Genomic DNA, 27,013 nt, shown 5'->3' on the forward strand with positions numbered 1-27,013 from the left:
CACAGTTAAAGGAGTGTGGATAGTACAGTAGGATACAGTCAGAAAAGAACATTAGGTAATGCAACTTGTTACCTTAGTCATGGAGGTATGTGCAGCTTGGTTATCCAGGAGAAGCTCGGCGCTTTGTGTGTGACCACCCCGTGCGCTCAGGTGCAGTGGCGTGTGCCCTGCCGTGGTAGGAGGGTCCGGGTGAGCTCCATGTGATAACAGCAAGCGCACCATATCCAAGTGCCCGGAGCGGGCTGCACAGTGGAGAGGGGTCTGGTCATCCTGTGTGATCATAAATAACAACAAATAAAAACAGGAATCAAAGAAATTAACAAAGGGAAATTTTGGACATTGCAATGCAGGTAACATGGAAACTGAAACCAAGCTCAAATATGCCTCCAAAAACAACATTACATTTAATAGAACATGGAGTGCAATTTTAGACACAAAACGACACAATTTCTGTAAAGAAAACACATGTCCTCAAGCCACTATTACAATTGCTATGATAAGGTTCGCACACCTAATTTGTATTATCCTAATCTATCTATTGTTGGGTGTATAGAGGGAGAACTAAAAGGGTGGCAGCATTTCAGGGTTATTTGAAGACCACCCTTTTTAAAGATATCTGGTGAAATCTGCTACGGGGTCTTTTTTTACCCCCAAAATGTTGCCACCCTTTTGGTTCTCCTTCTATATATTTTTTTATTGTGCAGGTGTTGGTAATATATGCTACATACTTCTCTTTTATGTATTTAGTTATATAATCCAGACTTGGATCCTCATATACTAATATCACTATGTATCTTATGTTATTGTTCTTGCTAATATGTCCTGTAATTCTACAGTATATCTGCATCTAATACTATACATTTGCGGATAAAGAGAAGCCCAGAGTCAGACTCAAAGACATAACGGAGGGCTGGGCATGACAGGGGTTAACGGACGTAGGAACCGAGGAGGAGAATGAGGAGCGTGGTGGGGGGACAGAGATGGGGCGGAGCCTTGGAAGGGGAAGTGACGCGGCATGAGGAAGGAGGCGGTCTCAGTCAGAACGGAGAGAGCGGAGCAGCTTCCCCCGCTCCCGCCCTACATGTTGTGGTAATTTGTCCTGTTGGGGTTGGGGGACTGGAGTGTCCCTAAGAAAAAGCAGTGCACTTAGCAGGGTGCAAGGTCCTTTTAGGTCATGTGGGCACTTAAAAGGTATGGTGTAGTGATCCCTCTGAGGTACGGCTCCTAGTTGGTACGGGTACCTGCTAGTTGTCTCTGAGACTGTGGTTCGCAACTGGAGGCTTTAGAAGTGACTAGCAGGTGTGGTTCTGGCTTATGCCATAGGGACCTTGGGCTCCATTATTGTAAAGCTGTATGTTATGTTTAAAAAGGTTATTGATATGTTAATTGTTGGATATTTATATATTTGGTTAATAAAATGGCTACTACAGCCAATTTACCCCAGTTATGTGTGGTGTGGTCATTAGAGGTAAAGGAGGTGGGTCATTGGCATAGCAGGTAACAAGCCATAGTTAATACCATAGTCATGTCACATTGACGTGCTTAATTATATAAAAAATAATTCTGCCGCAGTACTTGGTGTGCTTATTCAGTTATCATACTACTCCCAAGCCACTATTAGCCACATGTCTAAGGATTTAAGAAAATTAGCACCGAAGTCTACTCCTACTTGGCTTGTCCTATCTGTGCAGAACAAAAAAGGTTTGGTGGCTAGTTGTGGCATTAGTCTATCCAATTCTGCCCTGAGAAAGCTGAACTGTCAATATGCAGAGATGAGTAAAGAAAGACAAACATTTTAGGGTGTCAGGTACTGGACCAAAATTTAGTTCCTAGCTGGTTCTATTTAATGTAGTGAATTTGCATTTTGAAGTGTACCTGTCACTCTTACAAAATGAATACATCTATTAGGTGGTGTGGAACGATATTTAGCCAACTCCATAGGAAACCATTAATGTTTGTATAACATGACATGCTTGTCGCTACTCACCATTGAATCCATGGGTTATATGGCCTACAATACTGCAAACAAAATGGCTGCCACTGTAAGTCACAGGTAGGAAAACTTTACAGAACGGGTTTTGCCATAAAAGCTTCTATTGTCTGCAGGCAGACATTTTGCACCATAAACCAGCATTTACTGAAATGAAGGACTAGCTCCAGACAAAATTTTATTTTTTTTAGTTCTACGTAAAAAGGGGAGGAGATAAGATTTCCTTTCACTTCCTGCCCTTGTGACACCTAAACAAAAAAAGGAGGGTCCAGTTGTCACCAAGACCGTAAGGCACAGAAATTTGAACCCTTTCAAACTTTTTATCGGTGTCCCTGTTGGAGAGCTTGGCATCACTTTTTTCGCGGACAAGAAGTTAGAAGAAAAAAAAAATATTATTTTGTGCAGACACACACTGTTGACCAAGGCCCTAACACTTTCCCGTTTTATCGAGTGTGAAATAGGAAACGTTTTTGGCTGGAGTTGGGCTCTAAGTATAGCAAAGTTTCCCAGTGTCTCCCTCATTCTCCTCACCTTGGCTCTGGCGTTCACCTTTGCCTTGTTCTGTAGTAAAAACTCTGCCACATCTGTGTGCGCTGCACGGGCTGCCATGTGCAATGGTGTCTCTACTTTCTGAAATATAAAAAAGATTCACAGTGTCATTAAAAACAAGTATGTGATGCTAGATGTTTGGTGGAAGTAAGCCCGGTGCTGTGCCAGCATTACTGTAAATTTGACTCTAGCAGGGATGAAAGAAATTTGGACTTTTCCCTTCCCAGAAATTTTTGCTAACATCTAGGGATTTCAGCAACTTTTACCTATTTTGGCAAAATACATTACACTGGAGTTAATAAGGAAGGCAAATGAAGGTGTTCTGCTGGTTTTTAAGGGTTGCAGTGTGTTTTAATGTCTCCTAAAGGTTACCCTAAAGCCCTGTACACACGATCAGACTTTCTCACGGGAAATGTTGGATGTCAGGCCATTGACGGAAAGTCCGACCTTGTGTATGCTCCATCGGACAATTCTTGACGGACCTTTCTGCCAACAAATGTTGGCTAGCATGTCTTTAAAGTTTCCACCAACAAATGTGTGTTATCGGACTTTCCGATAGTGTGTACACATGTCCGTCAGACAAAAGTCCAAAGTACAAACACGCATGGTCGGAAGCAGAAGCGGCCAGTCTTGTAAACTAGCGTTTGTAATGGAGAATATAGCCAAGTATTATTCTACACAATTTTTTTTATTGTGCATTAAAAAATAAAAAATTGACATTCTATCTGCCAATAGAACTTAACCAAAAATTGCATTATATGCATCCCAAAATATAGAAAATATACCAAATCAAATCATTATTCAACGAAAAAAATTATGTCAAAGCAATAACTCCATGGCCAATAATAAATAACACGTTATCTCCTCCGATTCCGCAACATATCTGGTTGACGAACGGCCTTTCAGAAACTAACTGAAAAGCATGAAATGAAAAGAGCGAACTGAAAAGCGCTAAATGACAAACACGAAAAAAAAAGCGCGAAGCAACACTCACCAAACTTCTACTAAAATGAAATTAGCAGAAGGAGCCCAAAGGGTGGCGCTAAAGAGCTGAAAAAACACGTGGTACATCACTACGTTCATAATTGTTGGCAAAAATTAGTGTGTATGCAAGACAAGTTTGAGCCAACACCCTTCGGACAAAATTCCCCAATTTTGTTGTTGGAAAGTCCGATCGTGTGTACGAGGCATAAAGGTTACCAAAGTTCCTTGCAACTATATTAGATCTTTCTTTGTGTCAAAAACATCTCATTATTTTAACGTCTTAACGCCGAGTTGCTGCATATATACGACCCTGTTAAAACAACTCACTGTGCTGAGAACGCACTCCCTGCACGCTCCCAGCATGGTAGCCAGCAGGTATCAGAAAGCTCCCGATGCATACTTGCGATCAGGAGCTTTCTGGCACCTGCTGGCTACCATTACTGCTGTGACAGCCAATCACAGCGGTAACATGACCCAAATGCCCGCTACCGCCTCCCGGGAATTTAGGACTCCGAACTGGGAAGCAGTTAGCGTGAAGAGGTTAAAGTGGTTGTAAACCATTACATATACCAAATGAGGTGAATGGCTTCAGGTGGTACATGGAGATTAAACAAATTCTCCTGCATACATTGTACCTGTTTATTCACAGACCTCTGGCCTGTACAGTCTCCTAAAGCACACATTTTAAACAGCCTGTCTGAGCTTCCAGGGGTAGAGGGCTGGGATCTGATGTCACACACTGAACCTCATAAAGAGGGGAGCTGAGTGTAATCTGAGACCTGAGTGGAGGGAACAAACACCCCCTACACAGTCACATAGGGAAACATACACAGCTGAGTCAATCACCTGCTACATGCTGGAGGTGGGGCGGGATGGCTTGGTATTGGCATAGACTCTTAGAAGACTCATTCAGGCAGCAGAGGAATGACAGTGCAAAGAGAAATTACATTAGGTGCTTTGGATAGAGGCAAATACACACTAAAGATATGCTTTGTTCATTTTTCATTTCAGGAGTTTAGAACCACTTTAAGCCCTTTTCACAGAAAGAAAGAAGGCAACAAAAAAATGAAAACAAAACAAAAAAAACCCAATAAATTAAATACAAATAAAAAACAAAAAACATAATTACAAAAAATACTAACTAACTAAATTTTTAAAAGGAAATTTTGGCCAAGCAGCTCAATGAGTGATAATCTGAGTATCCAACAGTGGCGGCTGGTGTTCTTTTTTTTTGGGGGGGAGGGGGGGGCGGCAAACCACTAAACCCCCCCGGTGGCTGGCGGCTGGCACTACCACCCCCCTGCCCGCTGTCTGCCAGTCGATCTGGCACTTACCCCATCTAAGTGGCTCCGGTGTCCTCTGCTCCTGCACGGTGGACCCGATCTAGGTGACGGGCAGTGGCTCCGGTGTTCTCTGCTCCAACACGGTGGACCCGATGCTCATCTCCAGCATGGCGGCTTTCACCGTGCGTCTCCTCTCTCCTCCTCCTAGGCGCCAGGCATCCAACAGGATCGTCTGACCTTTTGGCCAATCGGGAAACGGGTCTCACAATCTGCTTATTGACTGGCGGGGAGAATATTTAGTGTGAAAATAGCAAACATTCATTCGCTATTGCCACACAACTGGGTGGGATTGGGATGCAGTACCCTGTACCCTGAGCTCACCCTTTTTTGAAGCCTATTAGAGCCTCTGGCTCTAAACACATGCTTAAAACACCATTCCCGTGCGCCCCTAATGGACGGGCCACCATTGGTATCCATGAACGATTAAATCAGTAATCTTGTGGTGAAACCAATTTTGCTAAAATCATTTCACTTTTCCATAGCTAAAGTAAAGCTTGTTTCTCACATTGTTCCTGGGCTTTGCCTTCAGAGCAGGAACTAATGGGCATAACAGTTGCTGGCACATTTGAATATTTTAAAGCATAGGCATTGGGTAAGCATTCACTATGTTTTAATACTAGTGCATGTGACAGCTGGCAAATGTTCAGTAAATGTCACTAGTGAAGAAAGCTGCAAAAACTCCAAAATGGCTGGCATATGTACTGACAAACAGACATGTGCACACTGAAATATTTTGTTTTGGAATTTCGTTTTCGTCCGAAAAGTACATTTATTTAGTTACTCCCGAAATTCATTTTTATTTATTTCGTATCGTTAAAAAATGCATTGTCCAAAAATATGAAATAATTAAGGTTGAATCTGTCATTGAAGGCTTATGGTGTCTGTCGAATATTCTAAGAAGATTCGACGGAGCAGCTAAACTGTACGACGCCGCAATCATACATTTCAGGTCAAATGTTCCGCTTACAAACTACAGTAGAATTTTAGTAATAATTAGATTTATTAATTATTATTAATATTCAACCAACATTAGAATTCTTCTATAGCCTATAGGCGGAACATTTGACCATATATGTCTGCTAGCGGTGACTTTCGTCGAAATCCATGTCAAATCTTTTCTCTCTATGCCGAATAATCTTGGACTAATAGAGTTAGGTTAGGCACATTCAACCTTTTTTGCTATTGTCTCTATAAAGTTGAATCTTTTCTCTCTATGTAGAATAACTTTGAACTAATAGAGCTAAGGTTAGGCCCATTTGACCACAAGTTCAATGCACACAGATCGCTATTGTGAGCGTCATGTCGAATCTCCTATCTATATCGAACTGTTGCAACGAAAATTAAAATAAAGCATTTGTTTATGTCGGATCTTTCGGTTTTCGGATTCTGCACATTCGTTATTGTTTGTTAAAACGATAATGAAAATACCCGAAATTCGGATGAAAATGCATTCGGACGAAAACGAATGCACATGTCTACTGACAAATCATTTATAAACAAGTCCTTCCCCAAAATGAATGTTTTGGTTATACTTGAAGTCTGGTAGGCTTATGCCGCGGACTGTATGGTGTACTTAGTCCGTCGAAACACATTTAAGCGGACAGTCCGCTCGTGTGTGGGCTTCAGCGGACTTTTTCAGCGTGCAGTCTGGCGTACTAAGTATTTCGGATTTTTCGAAATTCTGTCCGTCGTACTTTGGTTTCAGCGGACAATCCGCTCGTCAGTAGGCTAGTTCGACGGACTAAGAATGGAGCATGCTCAGAAAGGATTTACACGGCGGAAGGGTGCTTTGCTGTGTATTGGACTTCCTATTTCTAGTCCCGTCGTACGTGCTGTACACGTCATCGCGCAAGCTTTCGACGGACTGTTTGTGCATCCGTGTGTGGTCAAGTCCGTTCAGTCGAAAGTATGACGGACTGTCCGTCGGATTGTATGACGGACTAAGTACGCCATACAGTCCGCTCGTGTGTACGCGGCATTAGTTACCCCATGGTTTCTAAACTTTCCTTGGGGAATACAACACTGAGACCTCAGTGGCAACATTCCTAGTGTTCACCCCTCTTTGGAGACTTGGGTATTGTCCTCAACAGGATGTCAAAACTGACCATGTCCAAAAATTTTAGCTTTTATTATCTACAGCTTATATTGTAATGGCCAATTGCCACCAGAGTCCATTAGAGATCTTAAGGAACCATATTGGTTGATCAGCCCCGGAAGGATTTACCCACCATTTTTTGCGTTTCGGCACTGCGTTACTTTAACTGACAATTGTGCGGTCGTGCGATGATGTACCCAAATTAAATGTATGTCATTTTTTTCCCACAAATAGAGATTTCTTCTTGTGGTATTGTTCACCTCTACGGTTTTTATTTTTTGCGCTTTGAAAAAATATATATATACAGTATATTTTTTTTATTTTCTGCTATAAAAAAAATATTTCTTCATCATTTTAGGCCAATATGTATTCTGCTACATATATTTGGTAAAAAAAATTACCAATAAGCATATATTAATTGGTAAGTTATAGTGTCTACAAACTATGGGATATTTTTATGGAATTTTTATTGATTTTGTACAGGTACACGATTTTGCTCTAAAGGGCCATCCTGCCGCAGAATTTGTACCTGTGGCAGTCCTTAAGCGGTTAAAGCTCAGACATGAAATATAAACAAAGCATATCCTTCTATAGTGTATACTTGTCACAATCCATAGCACTAAGTGTCCTTTCTGTTGGCTGCTTCATTCCTCTGCTATCAGCATGAGTTACTTCTAACAAGTTTTCCCCACACCAAGAGAAAAACGGTGATAGGGGAGGGCACAGTCTGTGATTGACAGCCTCAGCTCTGTTTCTGTGTGCTGTATGAACAGGGTATGTCCCTTCCCTTCAATCAGCTCTCAGAACTCTCTTCACTGATGTAACTTCAGCTCTCTGCCTCCTGCTTTTCAGAGCTTAAAGATCCTGTGTAAATTCTGCGCTTTGAATGGATGTAGGGGAAAGACGGCAGTAGATAAACAGGTACATCTTATGTAGGGTGATTGGTTTCATCTCTGTATATCATCTGAGGCCAATCATGTAAGAGTGACAACCACTTTATGTCTCTATCATCTCCCATCTGGACTGACCCAAGAGCATATTTTCAAGTGAACGCAATGGATTTTATGACCAGATGCAGCCCCCTGCTTTATCATATTCAAGGTACATCTGGCTGAGAAAGTGCCATGTGCTTAAATATAGCTCCCTAAGAAATGTCCAGACAATGCTCCACTGTCTACAGATGCTGTGAAGACACTTCAATGTGACCTGAGGAAGCTGAGGGTGGCAAAAATGTTCTTTGATACAATATACATTTTAAAGACATCAGCAGCAACCTGCCTCCTTTTTATGGGACTGTGGCTAAGAAGATATGTAGTAGATGTGTAGTTTAGTGCTCACCACACTGAACACATTGGGCGATGCTCCTTTCTGCAGCAGCATTTTCACAATGGTTAGATGTCCCATGAAGGCAGCAACGTGGAGAGGGGTGAGGCCAGACTAAACAAGAAATGGAGAGACATAGGTTTACTAAGAGCAGAATTAAAGTGAACATATTCTCAATTTTTTAATTTTTAAAAGTCCTCCCTAAGAACAAATATAACTTGATACCATTAACCAAAAACATCTTCTGTGCCCCTCTCTGAGTAAATTATGCTTTGTTACTGGACCTTGACCTTCCATAAGTTCATAGTTAAAGCAAAACTAAACCCTCCTATCATTTTAAGCCAAGGAAACTGCCATCTTGGCTTCTGTTTGATCTTCAACCGCCATGGTGCTGCACATGTGATCAGTTATGACACCAGACATTTGATGGTTTAACAGTTTAGTTGGGAGCACAGGCAATGTGACAGATAGGCCCCTTCCACACTAGTTGGGCTCCATTGGACTCTGCTCAGGGGAGGAATCTGTCTGCTGATCCCCGCTGAGCAGGCGGATGGCTGGTCTGTGTCCACTCAGCTTATGCAGAGCGGACACAGACACAGCACGCTCTCCTTTATGGGCGGTCGGATGTACATGGGCCACCTGTCCATTTACCCCCAACTGCCATCTGATCTGCCAGACAGATGGGGATCCCCATCCATCTGTTTTTAGGGGACAGGATCAGATGTGGGTGGGTGTCAATGGACACATCTCCATTGACAACCACCGCTCCATAGGGGAGACTAGATTGTCCGATCAGGTCCGCCTGAAAAACTGACAGGAGGACCCGATCGGTCTGCTAGCGTGAAAGGGGCCTTACATTCCTAGCATATGCCAGGAATGTAACTGTTTTTATAAACTGTTAAATCGATGGGTTTAGTTCCTCTTTAAGCTTCGCCAACTACCATCCCTCTATTCAATCAGAGTCCTTTCTGCATACCTAGACAGTCTCATTGTGGAATGGCAGTTGATAGGATTTAGCCATGATGTCAGAGCCAAGTAATAAAGGGAAACTAACTAGAGAGGGGCACAAAAGAGGCTTTTTTGGGTCGTAAATGCAAGAGCGGACATCCAGTGGCATTTGATCTTCGGGCAGGACTTTAACTTCTCAAAGTCTAAAAAGAGTATACAGTATCTAGTTAAATATGTTATCTGTAACTATTCAGATTTAGTGAAACAAGGTTGATGAACATAGAATGGATGGAGAACAACCCCTTTGAAGCCCAGCTGAAGTTTCACATCTCTTTATAATATCGTCGTATATTATGATTTTTACCTTTGTTCACTTTTTTTTCCCCTAAATTCCAGCTCCCTTATGTACCAATAAAGCATTTATGTACTTCTTTTTCAAAAATAAAAAAGCTTTCCATTTATTCTACACAGGCTTACCTCACTGTCCTCAGCTGAGCTCATTAGCACCCACTCTGTTTCATCCACCCTCCTACTTACCCACCCATTTCCAGGAGTGATTGGCTAGGTAGGAGGATAGCTTATGCAGAGTGTGTGCTAATGAGCTCAGCTGCTCAACTCCTTCCTGTGTCAGGACCTATAGTCTGTCCAGGAAGTAAGGCAGAAGTAGTGGAGTGGTGTTTTAAACAGCCATGAAGACAATGAGGTAAGCGTGTGTAGAATAAATGGAAAGCTTTTTTATTTTTGCAAAAGAAGTACGTGAATGCTATAGTGGTACAAAGGGGAGCTGGAATTTAGAGGAAAAACAGGTGAACTTAGCCTTTACCTCATACTCACTTGGCAATGTCTATTGTTTTTTTAATCTTAACAAAAACACATTTCCTACCCAACCCAATGTTCTATGTTATGGGAAATGGCCGCACTCCTCATCAGAGCGTCCTCATGTCATGGTTACCTGCTCTTTGCAGTGGTTTTTCATAGAGAAGCCCTAATTCTCTTTTCGGGTACCCGCTGACTCTCCTGGCTCCTCCTTTTCAGCCAGTGCCCCCAAAAACTAGGCACTTGCTCTGGGGGGCACTGGTGTGTGCTCGCTCCCAAGCCCCAATCTATGTGTCCATAAGACACACAGAGCCGCAGCTCGATCCCGCCCCCCCACTCTCTTCTCATTGGCTCGCTGGCTGTTATTGACAGTAGCAGGAGCCAATGGCTGCTGCTGCTGTCTCAGTCAATGAGGAATGAGAGACCCAGGAGAAGCTCAGCTCTCATGCACATCGCTGGATTGAAAGGAGCTCAGGTGAGTATTGGGGTCTCAGCACACAGAAGATTCTTTATTTTCATGCATAGAATGCATGAAGGTAAAAGGCCTTGACCCTTTAAAACCACTTTAAGGTCAAAAGAAAATGAAACTGAGCTGAATAAATACAATTAAACAGATTCATGTGAATAACCTCACATATAGACCATGCCCACTGAAAGAATAACTTAACATGGCTTCCTTACCTCTGTGACGGCATCAATGGACGCCCCCGATTTCAGAAGAAGCTCCATGACTCTCATATGACTCTTCTTGCATGCTATGTGTAAGGGAGTGAAGCCATTCTACAAAGACGACAAGGCAAGGGTTAAAAAAAGAGAAAAAAGGGTGACATGATGAACATTTAAAATAAATGCAGTAAAAATCTGACTGAAGTAGACAATGGAAAAATGATCAAATGAATCAAGTACAGCGCAGAAAGGAGACCCAGGAGGAAAGCATTAGGAAGGCATACTAATGGGGCTGATAAATTATAAAAAAGAATTGTGGAAGGAAAACGATGTTTCATGGGTTTTGTGAAGAGAAATGTGATAATTGGTCAGACATTCAGAACTGCATATTTTGGGATAAGTTTTGCCTGAAAGAGACGTACTAGAGCCCGGGAATTAGGCTTGGCCCCCTTCTCCAGAAGAAGTTTTGCCACGCGATGGTGACCACAGTGAGCTGCCACGTGCAGCGGCGTCAGGTGATCCAACGTGATGTCATCAATCTGAGCCTGGTATTGGAGAAGTAGCCGCACGCAGTCCAGATGGTCTCCTTGTGAGGCCATATGAATAGGAGATAGACCATTCTGGTAACAAACAAATATAAATAATAAAAATACTGGTAAAGGAAATCTTAAAATGCACCTGTCAGATACACATTAAAGTTTTATAATTGATAACTCACAAAACATTGCATGTATGCTGATGTGTTCAACTGGCCTGAGACATTGCAGACAGAGAAGTATACAAATATGATTAATGCCAATTGAACTTTCACTTTAAGTCAGTAAATATAATGCAGGTGCACCAATACAAATGGTGTGCAAAATCTTACAGTTACTTTTCATTGAAAAGCAGACACATCCTAAATATAGAAGCCTGTCCTCTGCATGCATGCTCTTCGTGTGGAAGCAGTGGCCTCTCAGCAGAGGTCTGACAGGCTTCCTGCTGAGCATAACCTATTGCTGAGCAATTAGCAAAGCTTAAGTCCCTGCTCATTGGAGAGCTCTAGCAGGGGGTGCGTCAGACCTCTACAGAGAGGTAACTACTTTCTTGCAGAGAGCAAGGGTCCTTTATTAGGCATGCTAGCAGGGGACACGTGATTTCCTTTTACTAAAGTCACAATGGGGAAGATTGGGTCTGACTAGTTGCTATGGGTACTGTACTGTGCATTTACAGGTTTTTATTACATTGTTGTACTTGTGCTGGAGGAAACTGAAAGCTGACTTTCAAAAGAGACTGTCTTTGTTTTTCCATTGTTGAACTGCATACTTATTTCACAGCTCAATGGCTTGATATTGCCCACACTCATCATTTTGCATTCAGATAGACAGAGCTGTATAGTTATTGGGCCTTAGGTTGTCACAATATTAGTTCCAGTTTGTTTCTGATATGTAAATCTTTTCTGCCCCTGGCTAGTCCTACCTTTGTTTTGGCTTGTATGGGAGCTCCATGATCAAGAAGAATCTCTGAAATCCGGACATGTCCATTCCTTACAGCACAGTGCAAAGGGGTCAGCTCATCCTGCGGGGAGCATTGGAATGTTGGTATCATGCATAATATGCAGGCTATTAGCTTCTACACACAATTTTCTAATAGGTAATGCTTTAAAAAAGTATGCACACCCCTTGAAATTTTCGACATTTTGTCTTGTTATAAACAAAAATGTATATTTACTTCATTGGGATTTTATGTGATAGACCAACACAAAGTGGCACATAATTGTGAAGTGGAGGAAAAAATTATAAATGGTTTCCAAAATTTTTTACTAATAAATATCTGAAAAGTGTGGCGTGCATTTGTATTCAGCCCCCTTTACTCTGATACCCCTAACTAAAATCTAGTGGAACCAATTGCCTTCAGAAGTCACCTAGTTAGTAAATATAGCCAACCTGTGTGTAATTTAATTTCAGTGTAAATACAGATATTCTGTGAAACCCTCAGAGGTTTGTTAGAGAACCTTAGTGAACAAACAGAATCATCAAGGCCAAGGAACACACCAGATAGGCCAGGGAGAAGTTTAAAGCAGGGTCAGGTTTTAAAAAAAATATCCCAAGCTTTGAACATCTCACGGAGCACTATTCAATCCATCATTTGAAAATGAAAAGAGAATGGTGCAAGTGCGACCCTACCAAGACATGGCTGTCCACCTAAACTGACAGGCTGGGCAAGGGGAGCATTAATAAGAGACACAGCCAAGAGGCCCATGGTAACTCTGGAGGAGCTGCAGAGATCCACAGCTCAGGTGGGAGAATCTGTCCACAGGACAACTATTAGCCGTGCACTCCACAAATCTGTCCTTTATGGAAGAGTGGCAAGAAGAAAGACATTGTTGAAAGAAAGCCATAAGAAGTCCCGTTTGCAGTTTGTGAGAAGCCATGTGGGGGACACAGCAAACATGTGGAAGAAGGTGCTCTGGTCAGATGAGACCAAAGTTTAACTTTTGGCCTAAAAGCAAAACGCTATGTGTGGCGGAAAACTAACTCAGCACATCATCCCCACCGTGAAACATGGTGGTGGTAGCATCATGTTGTGGGGATGTTTTTCTTCAGCAGTGACAGGGAAGATAGTCAGAGTTGATGGGAAGATGGATAGAGGCAAATACAGGGCAATCTTAGAATAAAAACTGTTAGCCCTTGTACACACGGTCGGAGAATCTGTCGGAATGAGTCTTATCGGACCGTGTCGTCAGATAATCCGACTGTGTGTGGTATGCATCGGACTGATTACGTCCGAATCTCAGTCCGACCCAATTTTCCAACATGTTGGAAAAATTTCCTGACCAACTGGGCTGGACGGACCTAATCCGATCATGTGTAGAGCATTTTTCATCGGACCAAGTGCCACGCATGCTCAGATCAAATTCCCACATCAAAGCTATTGGCTACTAGCCTGAATGTAGTCCCATCGTAACGAAATTATGTCATCATGTTCTGAAAGATCGGATTTTTCACCAACTTGGCCCGACCGTGTGTATGCAACAGTTTCGGACACAATCCGTCGGACTAAATCCGACGGGCAAAATCCGACGGATTTGGTTGGCAAAATCTCCGACCGTGTGTACATGGGCTTAGACTCTGCAAAAGACTTAAGACGGGGTGGAGGTTCACCTTCCAGCAGGACAACGGACCTAAACATACAGCCAGAGTTACAATAGAATGGTTTAGATCATACAAATGCACGCCACACTTTTTCAGATATTTATTTGTAAAAAATGTTGAAAACCACTTATCATTTTCCTTCCACTTCACAATTATGTACCACGTTGTGTTGGTCTATCACATAAAATCCCAATAAAATACATTTACATTTTTGGTTGTAACATGACAAAAAGTGGAAAATTTCAAGGGGTATGAATACATTTTCCAGGCACTGTATAAATCAGTTCAGACACTATTTCCCCTTCATACATTATAATAACTTTTTGTAAAAGAACTGAAACTCTACAGTTGAATTAAGTCTTTGCATTGTGTTCTAGATCTTGTGTACCTCAGTCTGAACTAAATACAGTATCAGTATCTACTGAAAATCTACAACATACAGGTATGGCGGTATTGGTGTTGATGCATACTTACACACCAGTCTAATACTAGGTTTACACTGTTGCGTTTTGTGCATCTGACCATTTGCGTGGGCACAGCAGCTTATTCATTTAATAGGGCTGCTGTACCTGTGGAAAAACACAGGGAAAAACTTAATGCATCTTCTTAAAATTGCAGCCGCACATAAATCCCATGGTGCTTTTCCATGAGCTGCATTTTCAGATGTATGGGGATTCCATTAAGAATGAATGGCATCCCTATGTATCTGCAAAAGCGCAGCACATTTTGGTATGAGAACACGTGCGATTTACATGCTGTCCCAAACCTGCAACAGTGTAAACCTAACCCAAAAGTGTATGTCCTGTCATGACTTTCTTTTTTCAGATTTGGATACAGAAGAGAAAGATTAAAACTTGAACTTTTACTACTATCTGGGGCTCCAATAGAGATTCCCCCCCCCCCATATCTTACATATAGTTAGTCAGGTTGAAAAAAGACCATCTAGTTCAACCAATAAAAGGGATTTTTTTTTAAATCATACAATCCCATATACACAGTCCTACTGTAAACCCACAGTTGATCCAGAGGAAGGCAAAAAAAAAAATAACAGCAAAGCATGATCCAATTTGCTACAGCAGGGGAAAAAAATCCTTCCTCATCCCCCGAGAAACAATCGGATATTCCCTGGATCAACATTATGTATAAATATTAGTATCCAGCTATAAAGTAAAGTATACCATGGCCCCTTGTCCTCTGTAATGACCTTAAAATGAATAACTCAACACAAAGATCACTACAAGGACCATTTATGTATTTATACATGTTGATCATATCCCCCCTTAATCTCCTCTTCTCCAGAAAGAATAAATTCAGTTCCTCTAATCTGTCCTCATAGCTGAGCTCCTCCATGGCTTGTCTTGGTGCCAACAGTTTCACCAGACAGGAAGTGAGGGGACAATCTCTAATGGAGCGAAGACAGAAACTTTTTTTTTCTTAATAGGGTAATGCTACAACCCTTACCAGGTTTATATTGCTGTTGATGTCCCTGTTGCAGGTACACATGGACCAAATCTTGGCCAGTTCAGTAGGAACTGGCCAAATTTTAATGTGCATGTTCCCCTCGCTGTTCAACAGAAGCCAATCGTTAGACGGGCTTCTGGTGAACGGTCTAGCTGGAAATCCAACATTCGATTAGCCAATGCGTTTAGCTTTACCGAATTGATCTCCTTTATCTGTAAAGAGAATTTATAGAGACTATGGGGTTTATTTACTAAAGGCAAATTCACTTTGCACTATAAGTGCACTGCAGTCGCTTTAGATCTGAGGGGAAGGTCTAAAATGAGTGGAAGCTCTGCTGATTTTATCATTCAATCATGTACAAGCAAAAATGCTGTTTTTTATTTTCCTTGCATGTTCCCCTCAGATCTACAGCGACTGCACTTCCAAGTGCACTTGTAGTGCAAAGTGAATTTGCCTTTAGTAAATAAACCCCCCATGAATGCTGTTTTTATACTATAACATATCATTTGAATACTAGTTATTTTAACTTTTATTTCAGTCGTGACATCCTTTAAAAGTATGCAAGATCCCACCATCAAGTCACCACATCATGTCATAGTCCGCTCTATATGTCAGAGTCTTCCCTATTTATCAGAGACCCCCTATATGTCAGAGTTTTCCCTATTTATCAGAGACCCCCTATATGGCAGAGTTTTACCTATTTATCAGAGACCCCCTATTTGTCAGAGTTTTCCCTATTTATCAGAGACCCCCTATATGGCAGAGTTTTACCTATTTATTAGAGACCCCCTATATGTGAGAGTTTTACCTATTTATCAGAAACCCCCTATATGTCAGAGTTTTATCTATTTATCAAAGACCCCCTATATGTCAGAGTTTTCCCTATTTATCAGAGACCCCCTATATGTCAGAGTTTTCCCAATTTATCAGAGACCCCCTATATGTCAGAGTTTTCCCTATTTATCAGAGACCCCCTATATGTCAGTTTTCCCTATCAGAGATCCCCAATATGTCAGAGTTTTCCCTATTTATCAGAGACCCCCTATATGTCAGTTTTCCCTATTTATCAGAGACCCCCTATATGGCAGAGTTTTACCTATTTATCAGAGACCCCTATATGTCAGAGTTTTCCCTATTTATTAGAGATCCGCAATATGTCAGAGTTTTCCCTATTTATCAGAGACCCCCTATATGTCAGAGTTTTCCCTATTTATCAGAGACCCCCTATATGTCAGAGTTTTCCCTATTTATCAGAGACCCCCTATATGTCAGAGTTTTCCCTATTTATCAGAGACCCCCTATATGTCAGAGTTTTCCCTATTTATCAGAGACCCCCTATATGTCAGAGTTTTACCTATTTATCAGAGACCCCCCTATATGTCAGAGTTTAACCTATTTATCAGAGACCCCCTATATGTCAGAGTTTAACCTATTTATCAGAGGCCCCCTATATGTCAGAGTTTTCCCTATTTATCAGAAACCCCCTATATGTCAGAGTTTTCCCTATTTATCAGAGATCCCCAATATGTCAGAGTTTTCCCTATTTATTAAAGACCCCCTATATGTCATAGTTTTCCCTATTTATCAGAGATCCCCAATATGTTGGAGTTTTCCCTATTTATCAGAGACCCCCCTATGCATCAGAGTTCCCCCATCACAACAGATTCCCTCCATTACCGAGTCTTCTCATCACATCACAATCCACCCGTTAGAAAGCCCCCAGCAAATCACAGAGTACCCCCATCAGCAGCATGGCAGAAAGCAGAAGGTGAAGCAGGTCTGGAGGAGCCAGACTTCCATTCTTTTCTGAATGCTGGGGGGCTCTGCATGCTGCCTGCCCTGGATCAGCATCATGAGTTGCCATGGTGGGGGCAGGCTGGCTGCCAACATCATAGCAACAAATGACTCTGTGCATACTGCCCTAGAGCATCATTGGTTGTTATGGTGCAGGTGGCAGACCTGCTTACACCATGGCAACTCGGGATGCTGGTCCAGGGCAAACTGGGTCCCGGCTCCCTGGCTGAGAAACACTGTATTAGTCTAAGATATCTGCAAAACAGCTGCTATAGGATAATGAGAGGTTAAGCTGGCCATACATTATACAATTTTCTTATTCTATTTCCTTTACATTTACCTTCAACTATGTAGTGCATGGGTCTGCCTGATTGCATGCAAATTGAAAGTGTTTAGGTTTGGCCTCATATTATATGGTTTCGGTAACTGTGAAAAACAGCTGCTGGACAAGGCCTTTCGCACACAATGGGGGTTATTTACAAAAGGCAAATCCACTTTGCACTACAAGTGAAAACTACAAGTGCAAAGTGCACTTGAAATTGCACTGAAAGTGCACTTGTGGAAGTGCAGTCTCTGTAGTTCAGAGGGGGACATGCAAGGAAAATAAAAAACAGCATTTTAGCTTGCACATTATTGGATGATATTGGATGATAAAATCAGCAGAGCTTCCCCTCATTTCAGATTTACCCCTCATATTTACATGACTGCACTTCCAGTGACACGACTGCACTAAAGTGGATTTGCCTTTCGTAAATGACCCCCAATGTGTGCATACAGCGTTTAGCCCCGGCAGCAAGAATCTCACCAGAGACAACCATTGTAAATGTGGCCATACACTCACTCAGCTCACGTTTTACATCTTTATTTGGAATCAGGACCAGAACTGAATTACCAATCCTCATTCCCACATTTTGTTGTACCAATTCTGCTTGAAACAGCTTGTTACCTTGGTGAGCGCATCATTTTGGGCTCCTCTATCCAATAGCAGCCTCACCATAATAACATTCCCACGCCGTGAAGCAATGTGCAGAGCGCTAATACCATTCTGTAGAGAAATACATGGACATAGAATTTAGTGTAACACATGGGAAGGAACTCTCCACCCTATTAAAGGAAACCTGAACTCATACAGCGGCTTCCACTACTGATTTTCTACCTGAAAATGCCAGTTGCCTGACTGTTTCCAGCACTTACCTGGAACAAGCATGCAGCCAATGAAGTCAGAAATCCTGATCTGCATGCTGGTTCCAGCTTGACCCAGAAACCACTAAAGTCTTTCGATCTGCATGACAGGCAGGCAACTGGGCATTTCAGCCTATGTGTTTCTCTCAGGTTTCCTTCAGTATAATGAAGTTAAAGCAAAGTCAATGTTTTGTACCGGGGGAGTGAAGTTAACATTTGCACCCCTGTTCAGGAGGAGCTGGGCCACATTCAGGTTCTCATAGTGGGCTGCGATGTGTAGGGGTGTGAATCCTGTCTGTAATATAAAAAGAAACAAAAAAACACAGTGAATTAAGAATTGAGAAATAGAACAAATGCTGAATAAAGAAACCATTTATCGGAGGCTGCTGAATTTAAGGCTCTGTTCATACCTAGGCGTTTTGTTTTCAGGCAGAAAGTCGCATGATTTTTGCTGCGATTTTGTACAGGTCAAAAGGTCACCAATGTAAAAAGCAGAAAATGCCTGTAATCTGCCAAAATAGAAACTTCTGTACTTTTTTGAGCTTCAGGCATTTTGCTCCAGATGACAAAACGCTTAGATGTGAACAGGAGCCATTGAAATGAACATTAACATCAAAAAGATTTCCTACAGCCATGGGTTGCAGGAAAGAAATTCACTAGATACCCCCATCATTACAGACAGTGTTGATGCGGGAATCCTTTCTGCCAAGACATTGTCTACTCCCGGTAGGGGGCGGAGAAGACAGTAAATATCGCTAGTAGCTATAGCAGCCACTAGCAATAGTCACAAGAGAATCCGTCAGGCTGATTGTACCCAAGTTGATCGTTCGATCAACTGGGTACATTTAGCCTGCCCATTAACGGTTCAACACTCGGCAGGTTCAGCTGTGTATGGCTGGCCTAACTTTTGCAATTGCAAAGAAAAGAAGAAACAAAAAAAAAAACTCACAATATATCTTCAACCATGCAACAAAAAAAAATTACTGACAGCTGCATAGCAGTTCAAACTGACCTTTGACAATACATCTGCGTTGGGGTCATTCTGAAGTAGGACAGCGGCGGTTCGGGTGTCATCGTTTCGAGCTGCAATGTGCAGAGCTGGCAGTCGGACCTTTCCTTTCATCCCATAGCTGATGAGGTAAGCCACAACGTTCTCATGACCTTGCTGCAAAGCTACGGCCAATGGGGTAAAGCCATCCTGTGGAAGGTTTTGAGAAAGAAGAGATCTCCATTAGGATGTATAATTCTTAGTAATAACAAAGAAAAAGGAAGTTAAGGATGTCGTAGGTCTTATGAGTGCTCTGCTGCTTATATCACTTGAAGACTCAAATGGCAAGATTTCCCTGCTATGGATCCTGGTTCTGTTTCCTTTTATCTCGACGATCTGGTGTTCCAACTCAACCATGAGTGTTTCCACTCCTCACCTTGCATTGTCTATTATATAATATCAATCAAAAATCCCAGTAAGGAGAGTAGAAGACCAACAATTGGCTAAACTAATCAACAGCATGGGACGAAATTGGTTCATATTGCTTTGCCCTGGTTTCTTCGCAAAAAGGGTCCTTTTCGTGTGGAAAACTGCATTGCGGTTTTATTGAGGCCTGTTAGGATGCAAATAAGACAGGGGATTTTCTCTAAAGAAAAATAGAAACCAAAGAAGAGACACAGAAAACCTCCTCAGACCACGACAGTCTACAAGATGCCATTGGATGTGCCAGTTCAAGGTGAAGAACTCATACAGCAAATTTTCAAGCATATTTGCATACATGCAACATCTCCAGAGTTGCAATTCCCTCGATGAACAAGGAATTTACTGTTTGTTTTATTGTGTCTTTTTTGTATCAATTTCCCCTATTGGAGTAAAAAAAAAAAAGTCCAGGAGGCATCGTACAAGGATACCGTTTAAAAGGTCATTGACCCATTTGTATGAGACAAGTCTGAAATCTTGCTATGTCCTCCACTCTGTCTCTGTGAATATAGGTCACGCATCCTTTAGGCAGAAGCAATTTGTGAGCTGCCACTTTACTCTCGCATTTTTTGCTGAATGACACGCAGAGGCCAATGGCAAGAAATGCTATAAAATGCAACTCCAAGAATCATGAAGCACCAGAACCCCACAAGCTAATACATTGCCATTAACTGTATGCCCTGGTGTGCCAGAAAATTGCTGGGGGTGGCTAGAAACCCTGACATGATATTTCATCTGACGTTTACGCAAGTGACAGCTTTCTTCCTTTATCCATCTAATCCACTAATGCTAATGAGCCTGCCCCCCAATCCCTGTATAAGCTAACCACACCCTCGGATACCCCTACCATACACCTCCCTTTTCCGAGTACCCTGCCCCTTCTATCTACTTTCCCCCTTGTTACCATACTCCCTTAGCTACATACATTCCTACAGTAGACTTCCTCTAAGCCCTTGTACACACATTCCGATGGAAAATGTCCGATCGGACCGTGTTGTCGGATAATCCGACCATGTGTGGGCTCCATCGGACTGTTTCCGTCGGAATATCTGACGGACCGAGTTTTCCAGCTTGGCTATAAAACTTTCCGACAACATGATCCAATCGGACCTTGTCCGATCATGTGTAGAGAATTCCGATCGGACAAAGTGGCACGCATGCTCAGATCAAATTCCTAGACCAAAGCTATTGGCTACTAGCCTGAACGTAGTCCCGTCGTAACGAAATAACGTCATCACGTTCTGAAAGATCGGATTTTCCGACAACTTTGTCCGACCGTGTGTATGCAACAGTTTCGGACAAAATCCGACGGATTTGGTTGTCGGAATGTCCGACCGTGTGTACAAGGGCTAACAGTCTAATATTTAATGTTATGTCTGATTTAATGAAGCTACATTACTCTTCTGGCTACCCTCGATGACTATGTGCCATTTAACTTTTTTACTTGCCTAATATACTGTCTTGAGTATACTCTTTAAACTGTTAAAAATATATATTTTTTAAAAAATATCCAGAATCGAAAATTTAAAAAAAACTAGCTGTCAGTCTGGGATCAATTAGATATAAAATCATCTTTATAATATGATTGTGTGCTCATTTTTTTTAACTCTCATACAGGGACGGACTGACAACTTATGGGGCCCCCAGGCAATCAGAGATTATGGGGCCACACAGTATACAATCACACGGTATACACATACATGTACACACAGTATACACAGACCTGTTTCTATTGGCTGAGAAGGTACTGGAGAGGTGGGGCAGCTATGATCTCAGAATTTTTAGACCAAAAGGATGTTAGTAAGGGACATTTCAGAGACAGATGTAAAAAAACACACAGATTTTTACATACTGTCCCTGGTTTTATTGAGGCTGGCAACCCTGATGGGGCCACCTAATGGCCCGGGGGCCCTCGGGCAGTGCCCAAGTGGCCCAATGGTCAGTCCGCCCCTGCTCTCATACCCCAGTGACCATTTGGGAGAAGATATCCAAATAGAATCTATCTCTTATTTAATTATTTTGTTGTAAACACCTCGCTTTTGTGTAGTTCTTTATCCCCCTTCTCGCTGTATTCAAAATAATCCTCTTTCTTCCTTATCTCACTCTATTTTCTGACAATACTCACATAACCTCTCTTTTTCTCTTGATATTTTCTTATTTCTTTGCTACTGTTCTCTTTATTTCAAATATTTTGCATTACCTCTTACAATGTAAAGCAGGGGTCTCAAACTGGTGGCCCTGATGCTGTTGCGGAACTACAAGTCCCATCATGCCTCTGCCTAAGGGAGTCATGCTTGTAACTGCCAGCCTTGCAATGCCTCATGGGAATTGTAGTTAGGCAATAGCTGGAGGGCCACCAATTTGAGACCCCTGATGTAAAGTATTCATTAACCATAACCCTACACATTTCCCTGCATTTAATGGTTTCTTTAGGGGTTAATTGTGCCCATGTTATTGTTTGTAAAGTCAATTCACAAAGATTATAATGTGTTTCTGAATATTAAAATGTAGCTACCTCCTGGCTGGGATTAACCACGAAATGTCTGCTAAAGAGAACATAAAAGGAACCATATAAGGATACATACATAGACACCAAAACAAATAAGTTCACAAATGAAGTTATGTGTAATAAAATGGAATGACGCAGGGAAAGATTATTGCTAACTGAAATGTATTTAATTACAAAATTCTTTGTTGGTAATGACAGCTTTAAAACTAGTCTCATGCATTGCTCAGGTATGGTTTTTGGCCCATTCTTGAAGGTTCTGTGGGCCTCTTTGAACTCTGATCTTTAGTTCTTTCTATAGATTTTCTATTGGATTCAAGTCAGGTGATTGGCTGGGCAATTCTTTCTTTGAAACCAATTGAGAGTTTCCTTGGCTTTGTGTTTGGGATCATTGTCTTGCTGAAATGTCCACCCTTGTTTTTATCTTCATCATCCTGGTAGATGGAAGCAGGTTTTTATCAAGAATATCTTGGTGCATTTTTCCATTCATCCTTCCTTCAATGATATGAAGTTTGCCAGTACCGTATGCTGGAAAAACAGCCCCACACCATGAAGTTCCCACCTCCAAACTTCACTTGGTATGGTATTTTTGGGGTGATGTGCAGTGCCTTTTGACCTCCAAACATGGCAATCAAAGAGTTCGATTTTGGTCTCATCTGACCAGACTATATTCTCCCAGTATTCCACAGGCTTGTCTAAATGTTGTGCAGCAAACTTTAAACAAGCTTCCACATGCTTTTTCTTCAGCAATGGAGTCTTGCGCGGTGAGCGTACATACAGGCCATGGCGGTCGAGTGCATTATTTATTGTTTTCTTTGAAACAATTGTACCTGATAATTCCAGGTCTTTCTAAAGAACTCCACAATTGGTCCTTGGCTCTTGGACAACTCTTCTGATAATTCTTTTCATTCCTGTGTCAGAAATCTTGTGAGGAGCACCTGATTGTGGCTGGTTTATGGTGAAATTATGTTCTTTCCACTTCCCTAATTATGGCCCCAACAGTGCTCACTGGAACATTCAAAAGTTTAGAAATCCTTCTGTAATCAATGTGATCAGTATGTTTTACAACAATAAGGTTGTGAAGGTCTTGAGAGAGCTCTTTGCTTTTACCCATCATGAGATGCTTCTTGTGTGACAACTTGGTAATGAGATACCTTTTTATAGACCATCAGTTGAGACTGAACCAGCTGATATAAATTTGCACTGACAAGAGGCAGGATTGCTTTTTAATTATTCATAGATTTAAGCTGGTCTCTTAGCTTTCCATGCCCTTTTGCACCTCCCTTTCTTCATGTGCTCAATACTCAGTCCATTTTATTACACATAACTTAGTTTCTAAACGTTTCTTTGTATGTATGGATTGCATGGGTTTTTACGGACATGTGGTGAACATTTTATGTCAATAGCACCTTTAGAAATATATTTACCTAGAAAAATGGTGGCGTGTTCAATACAGGCGTACATCTCTTTTAAGTACACAATGGTGTTTATTTACTAAAGCTGAAAAGTGAAAAATCAGGCTCACTTCTGCATAGAAACCAATGAGCTTCCAGGTTTTATTACCAAAACTTAATTGAACAATCTGGAGTTAGAAGCTCATTGCTTTCTATGAAGAAGTGAGCCTGATTTTGCACTTTCCAGCTTTAGTAAATAAACTCCATTGCCTTCTTAAAAATGGGGAATGCCTGTATTTATTTGACCCACTATATACACACATTTATTTATATATATATATATATATGTATATATATATACTACTTTACTACAACTTTCAAGGACAGGAATGTTGAAACTTGCCGTTTAAATGAAGATGTCTAATTTTATTTAAGTTTTGGGTGGACAGGGTGGACAGGGTGGACACGTGTGGCAGACTCACCAGAGAAAGGGGCTTTTGGAGGGGACTGAATGCTACCCTCGTCCTTACTGACTATCAGGCCCTGGCATTTGAGGGAGCAACAAGAATTTAGGAAGATGTTCTGTTATGTAATGCAAAATTACATTATTAAAAAGCCTCTGTCCCGATGAGTCTGTCACAACATGTACACATATAAGGTGTGTACAATAATGACATTATGAAATATAAAGCTAAATTCCAAATGCATCCCATTGAATATCCTAACACATTTCTACAGTGTAATGGTTTTTAGGGTGTATTCCATTTTCTCATGTCACCTTGGCCCGTAGTCTATGACACGTTGCTTTTTTGCTGAGAGCCACAGATCTGTATGGGCTCAGATGGTGTCAAGGGCATTAAGACAATGAAAATTAATGATATTGACTAGTTTTGCTGCATTAAGTAAACTGCATGTCAAAGTGCAGAAACAAAAATAGAAAATTAAATAAAAACGTCCCTTTTAGAGTCACATTTTTCATGATAAGGCAGATCAGGTTACACGCTATTATTAAAGTGACAGGTGCACAGGAGAGCTTTTTCTATGAATATTATTAATATCTTGCGGGAGTGAATGGAATTATCCCAGGAGGGCATATTTTATATAAACAAATATTACGGTGTTGTTTCATCAGCCATTTTAACAATAAAAACGTAATTAGATATGTAACGATAATGTCCTCAACCCTTAAGGGAAACCTCATAACAGGCTGTTCTCGTTGTGAAAATGCTAGTTGCCTGGTAGCCTGGTTCTAGTAGCCTGGTTCTCATAGTGTTCCACTGACTTCAATACTTTTTAAGTCGTACTTCACTTCCTGCATATTTGTTCTGGGCCAGTGATTCAGAAAATGTTGAAGCCACTGGTTCATTCAACTAACAGTTTAAATGAGGTGAGCGTTGACAGGCATGTCTTTCTCTATAAAGAAGACCAAAGCTCTGAGCACAAGGTCAACCTATCCCACACCTCCCCTTCTTTTCCCATAGTTATTATAGGGGAAACAGGAATGGAACTGGTTTTGTTTCTCTATATTTAGTTTGTTAGAGATAAATAATGTTTGTATAGCTGAATTTAAAAATTGTACTTCTCCAAGATGGCGTCTGGTTTCCATCGAATACATCAGTTGGTTACGTAATTAAGATAAGCTGACGTGTGACGGATGAGGCTTCAGTACCATCTGCGTTTTGGGGAGATTTTTTCTAGCAATATGGCGGCCACACATTCGCAGTAGTAATGATACCATATTCCCCCCAAACCCAAGAACGCATTGTCATGTAAAGCGTTGATGCCTGGGACAGAATTTCACTGCAAGGCTGCTACTGTGCCTGTCCCTGAACACTGTCCCCCTCCCACTCTTATCAACATGCCTGCACTCCAGCTATTTCCCATTTAGACACCTCACCTGCATCTCTCTTACAGCTGTGCCAGCACTCCATTCCTCCCACCACGACCACCTGACCCCCATTTTTCCCCATAGGTTCTAACCCCCTCACACATGCTCTTGCCATGTCTGTATATACCCCATAGCAACCCCCCTAGCTTCACCACCACAATTGCAACCCCCTCAAACCACTGTGCTTGTCTCACCCCTTTTAAATAATACCCTTGCACACCACTAGCATATCCATTTGGTCTTATAAGTGTAGCACACCCCACGTAGGATCAATTGGTGAATAGGGATCCCCCACCCTACACAGTCAGGCACACCCCCAAATTTATACAGGCACACTTGAGACAGGAAACTTTGTTTTTGTGTTTTATTTAGGGGTTAATAAACTTGGGTGTGGATAGGATGTTTATGGGATGCCCACTTGACTTATCAGCAAAGAACTCTTCAGGGATACTTCAACTATATACAGTCTATATACACTCCTCTTTTGCCTCCTGCACAAGCTTGCTTGCAGATCCCCAGTGGTGTCACCTTAGAAAAGTCTATAACAAAGGCCCTTTACAAGCAGAGACCATGGGCCCCTATCCTTGAGAACAATGGGGTGACACCACATGCACTTTCACTGCACTTCCTCCCATGGTCACTGGTTCCAGTACCACCTCTTCAGGCTCTGCCAGCCCGCCTGGCTGCAGCAGCCCCTTTCACTAGCCCACCTGCCTACATTCCACAGACCTCCCAGACTCCACTCATCAGCTCACCCAGCTGACTTCTCCTGGAGACCTCCTGGATGTGCTTGCTGGCTCTTGATGTCCTCACTCTTGCACCCATGCCTCTGGACAGGACTCCTCCATGTGTTGTAACAGGATCCCTCCAGCCCCTTGTCCACGGGGCCGGGGCCACCCCCCCCCCCGGAGTGGGGGGTTACCCTCGAGGGCCATCGACGGCCTCCTCAGCACTCCATCTCCAACTTCCACCTGACTCCACTGCACCTACTGGCTTGACTCTGAGTATTTAAGAAGGGCCTACCCCTTGTCAGCCCATTTGCTGGGGATTGGCTGGGGCCCTCTTCAATACTCCAGGCAGCTCCTCCTAACCTCCCTCCCATTCTTATGAAAGCTTGTCCAAGATTAAAGCAAGTGGGGGGGGGGTACCAGAGGTGCTCCCTGATAAGTCATCCAGCTTCCCTGAGTCACTCTCCCTGACCCAGATTCAACCCAGCCTGGCTCTCAGTCAGGCTAATGTACCTACACTAACAAACTATGTACACCTAACATTCTACACTAGAGGGTGCTACATAAGGAATTGTATCGCATGTGAAGAACCTATGAGAAGGGCATTGAAGTACTGCATTGGATAGTGGCCCTGGAGCTGCTCATACACTGACCTAAGATGTGTACAAAGGGCATATGGGTCATTAGTTAGTTAGTAAATTAAAATAAAATATACAGTTTACAGTACTAGTTAAATTAATAAAA

The 27,013-nt window shown here is 42.0% G+C and overlaps 1 protein-coding gene across 10 annotated transcripts in view; it reads right to left on the minus strand.

The window, feature by feature from the left end:
• The window catches only part of ANK1 (ankyrin 1), a 404,481-nt gene that overhangs the window by 114,825 nt on the left and 262,643 nt on the right, over window positions 1–27,013 (minus strand). For all 10 annotated transcript variants that reach the window (XM_077469916.1, XM_077469910.1, XM_077469909.1 and 7 more), the window contains 9 exons: window positions 19,298–19,483; window positions 18,482–18,580; window positions 18,050–18,148; window positions 12,173–12,271; window positions 11,137–11,334; window positions 10,730–10,828; window positions 8,300–8,398; window positions 2,522–2,620; window positions 73–270 (listed from right to left, as the gene is read on the minus strand). In XM_077469916.1, the coding sequence (XP_077326042.1) occupies window positions 73–270; window positions 2,522–2,620; window positions 8,300–8,398; window positions 10,730–10,828; window positions 11,137–11,334; window positions 12,173–12,271; window positions 18,050–18,148; window positions 18,482–18,580; window positions 19,298–19,483 (1,176 nt within the window). The remainder of the gene's footprint in view (window positions 1–72; window positions 271–2,521; window positions 2,621–8,299; window positions 8,399–10,729; window positions 10,829–11,136; window positions 11,335–12,172; window positions 12,272–18,049; window positions 18,149–18,481; window positions 18,581–19,297; window positions 19,484–27,013) is intronic.

This window comes from Lithobates pipiens, unplaced genomic scaffold (assembly GCF_037356315.1).
Source record: "Lithobates pipiens isolate NorthernLeopardFrog02 unplaced genomic scaffold, aLitPip1_a1.2 Scaffold_8, whole genome shotgun sequence".
NCBI lineage: Eukaryota > Metazoa > Chordata > Amphibia > Anura > Ranidae > Lithobates > Lithobates pipiens.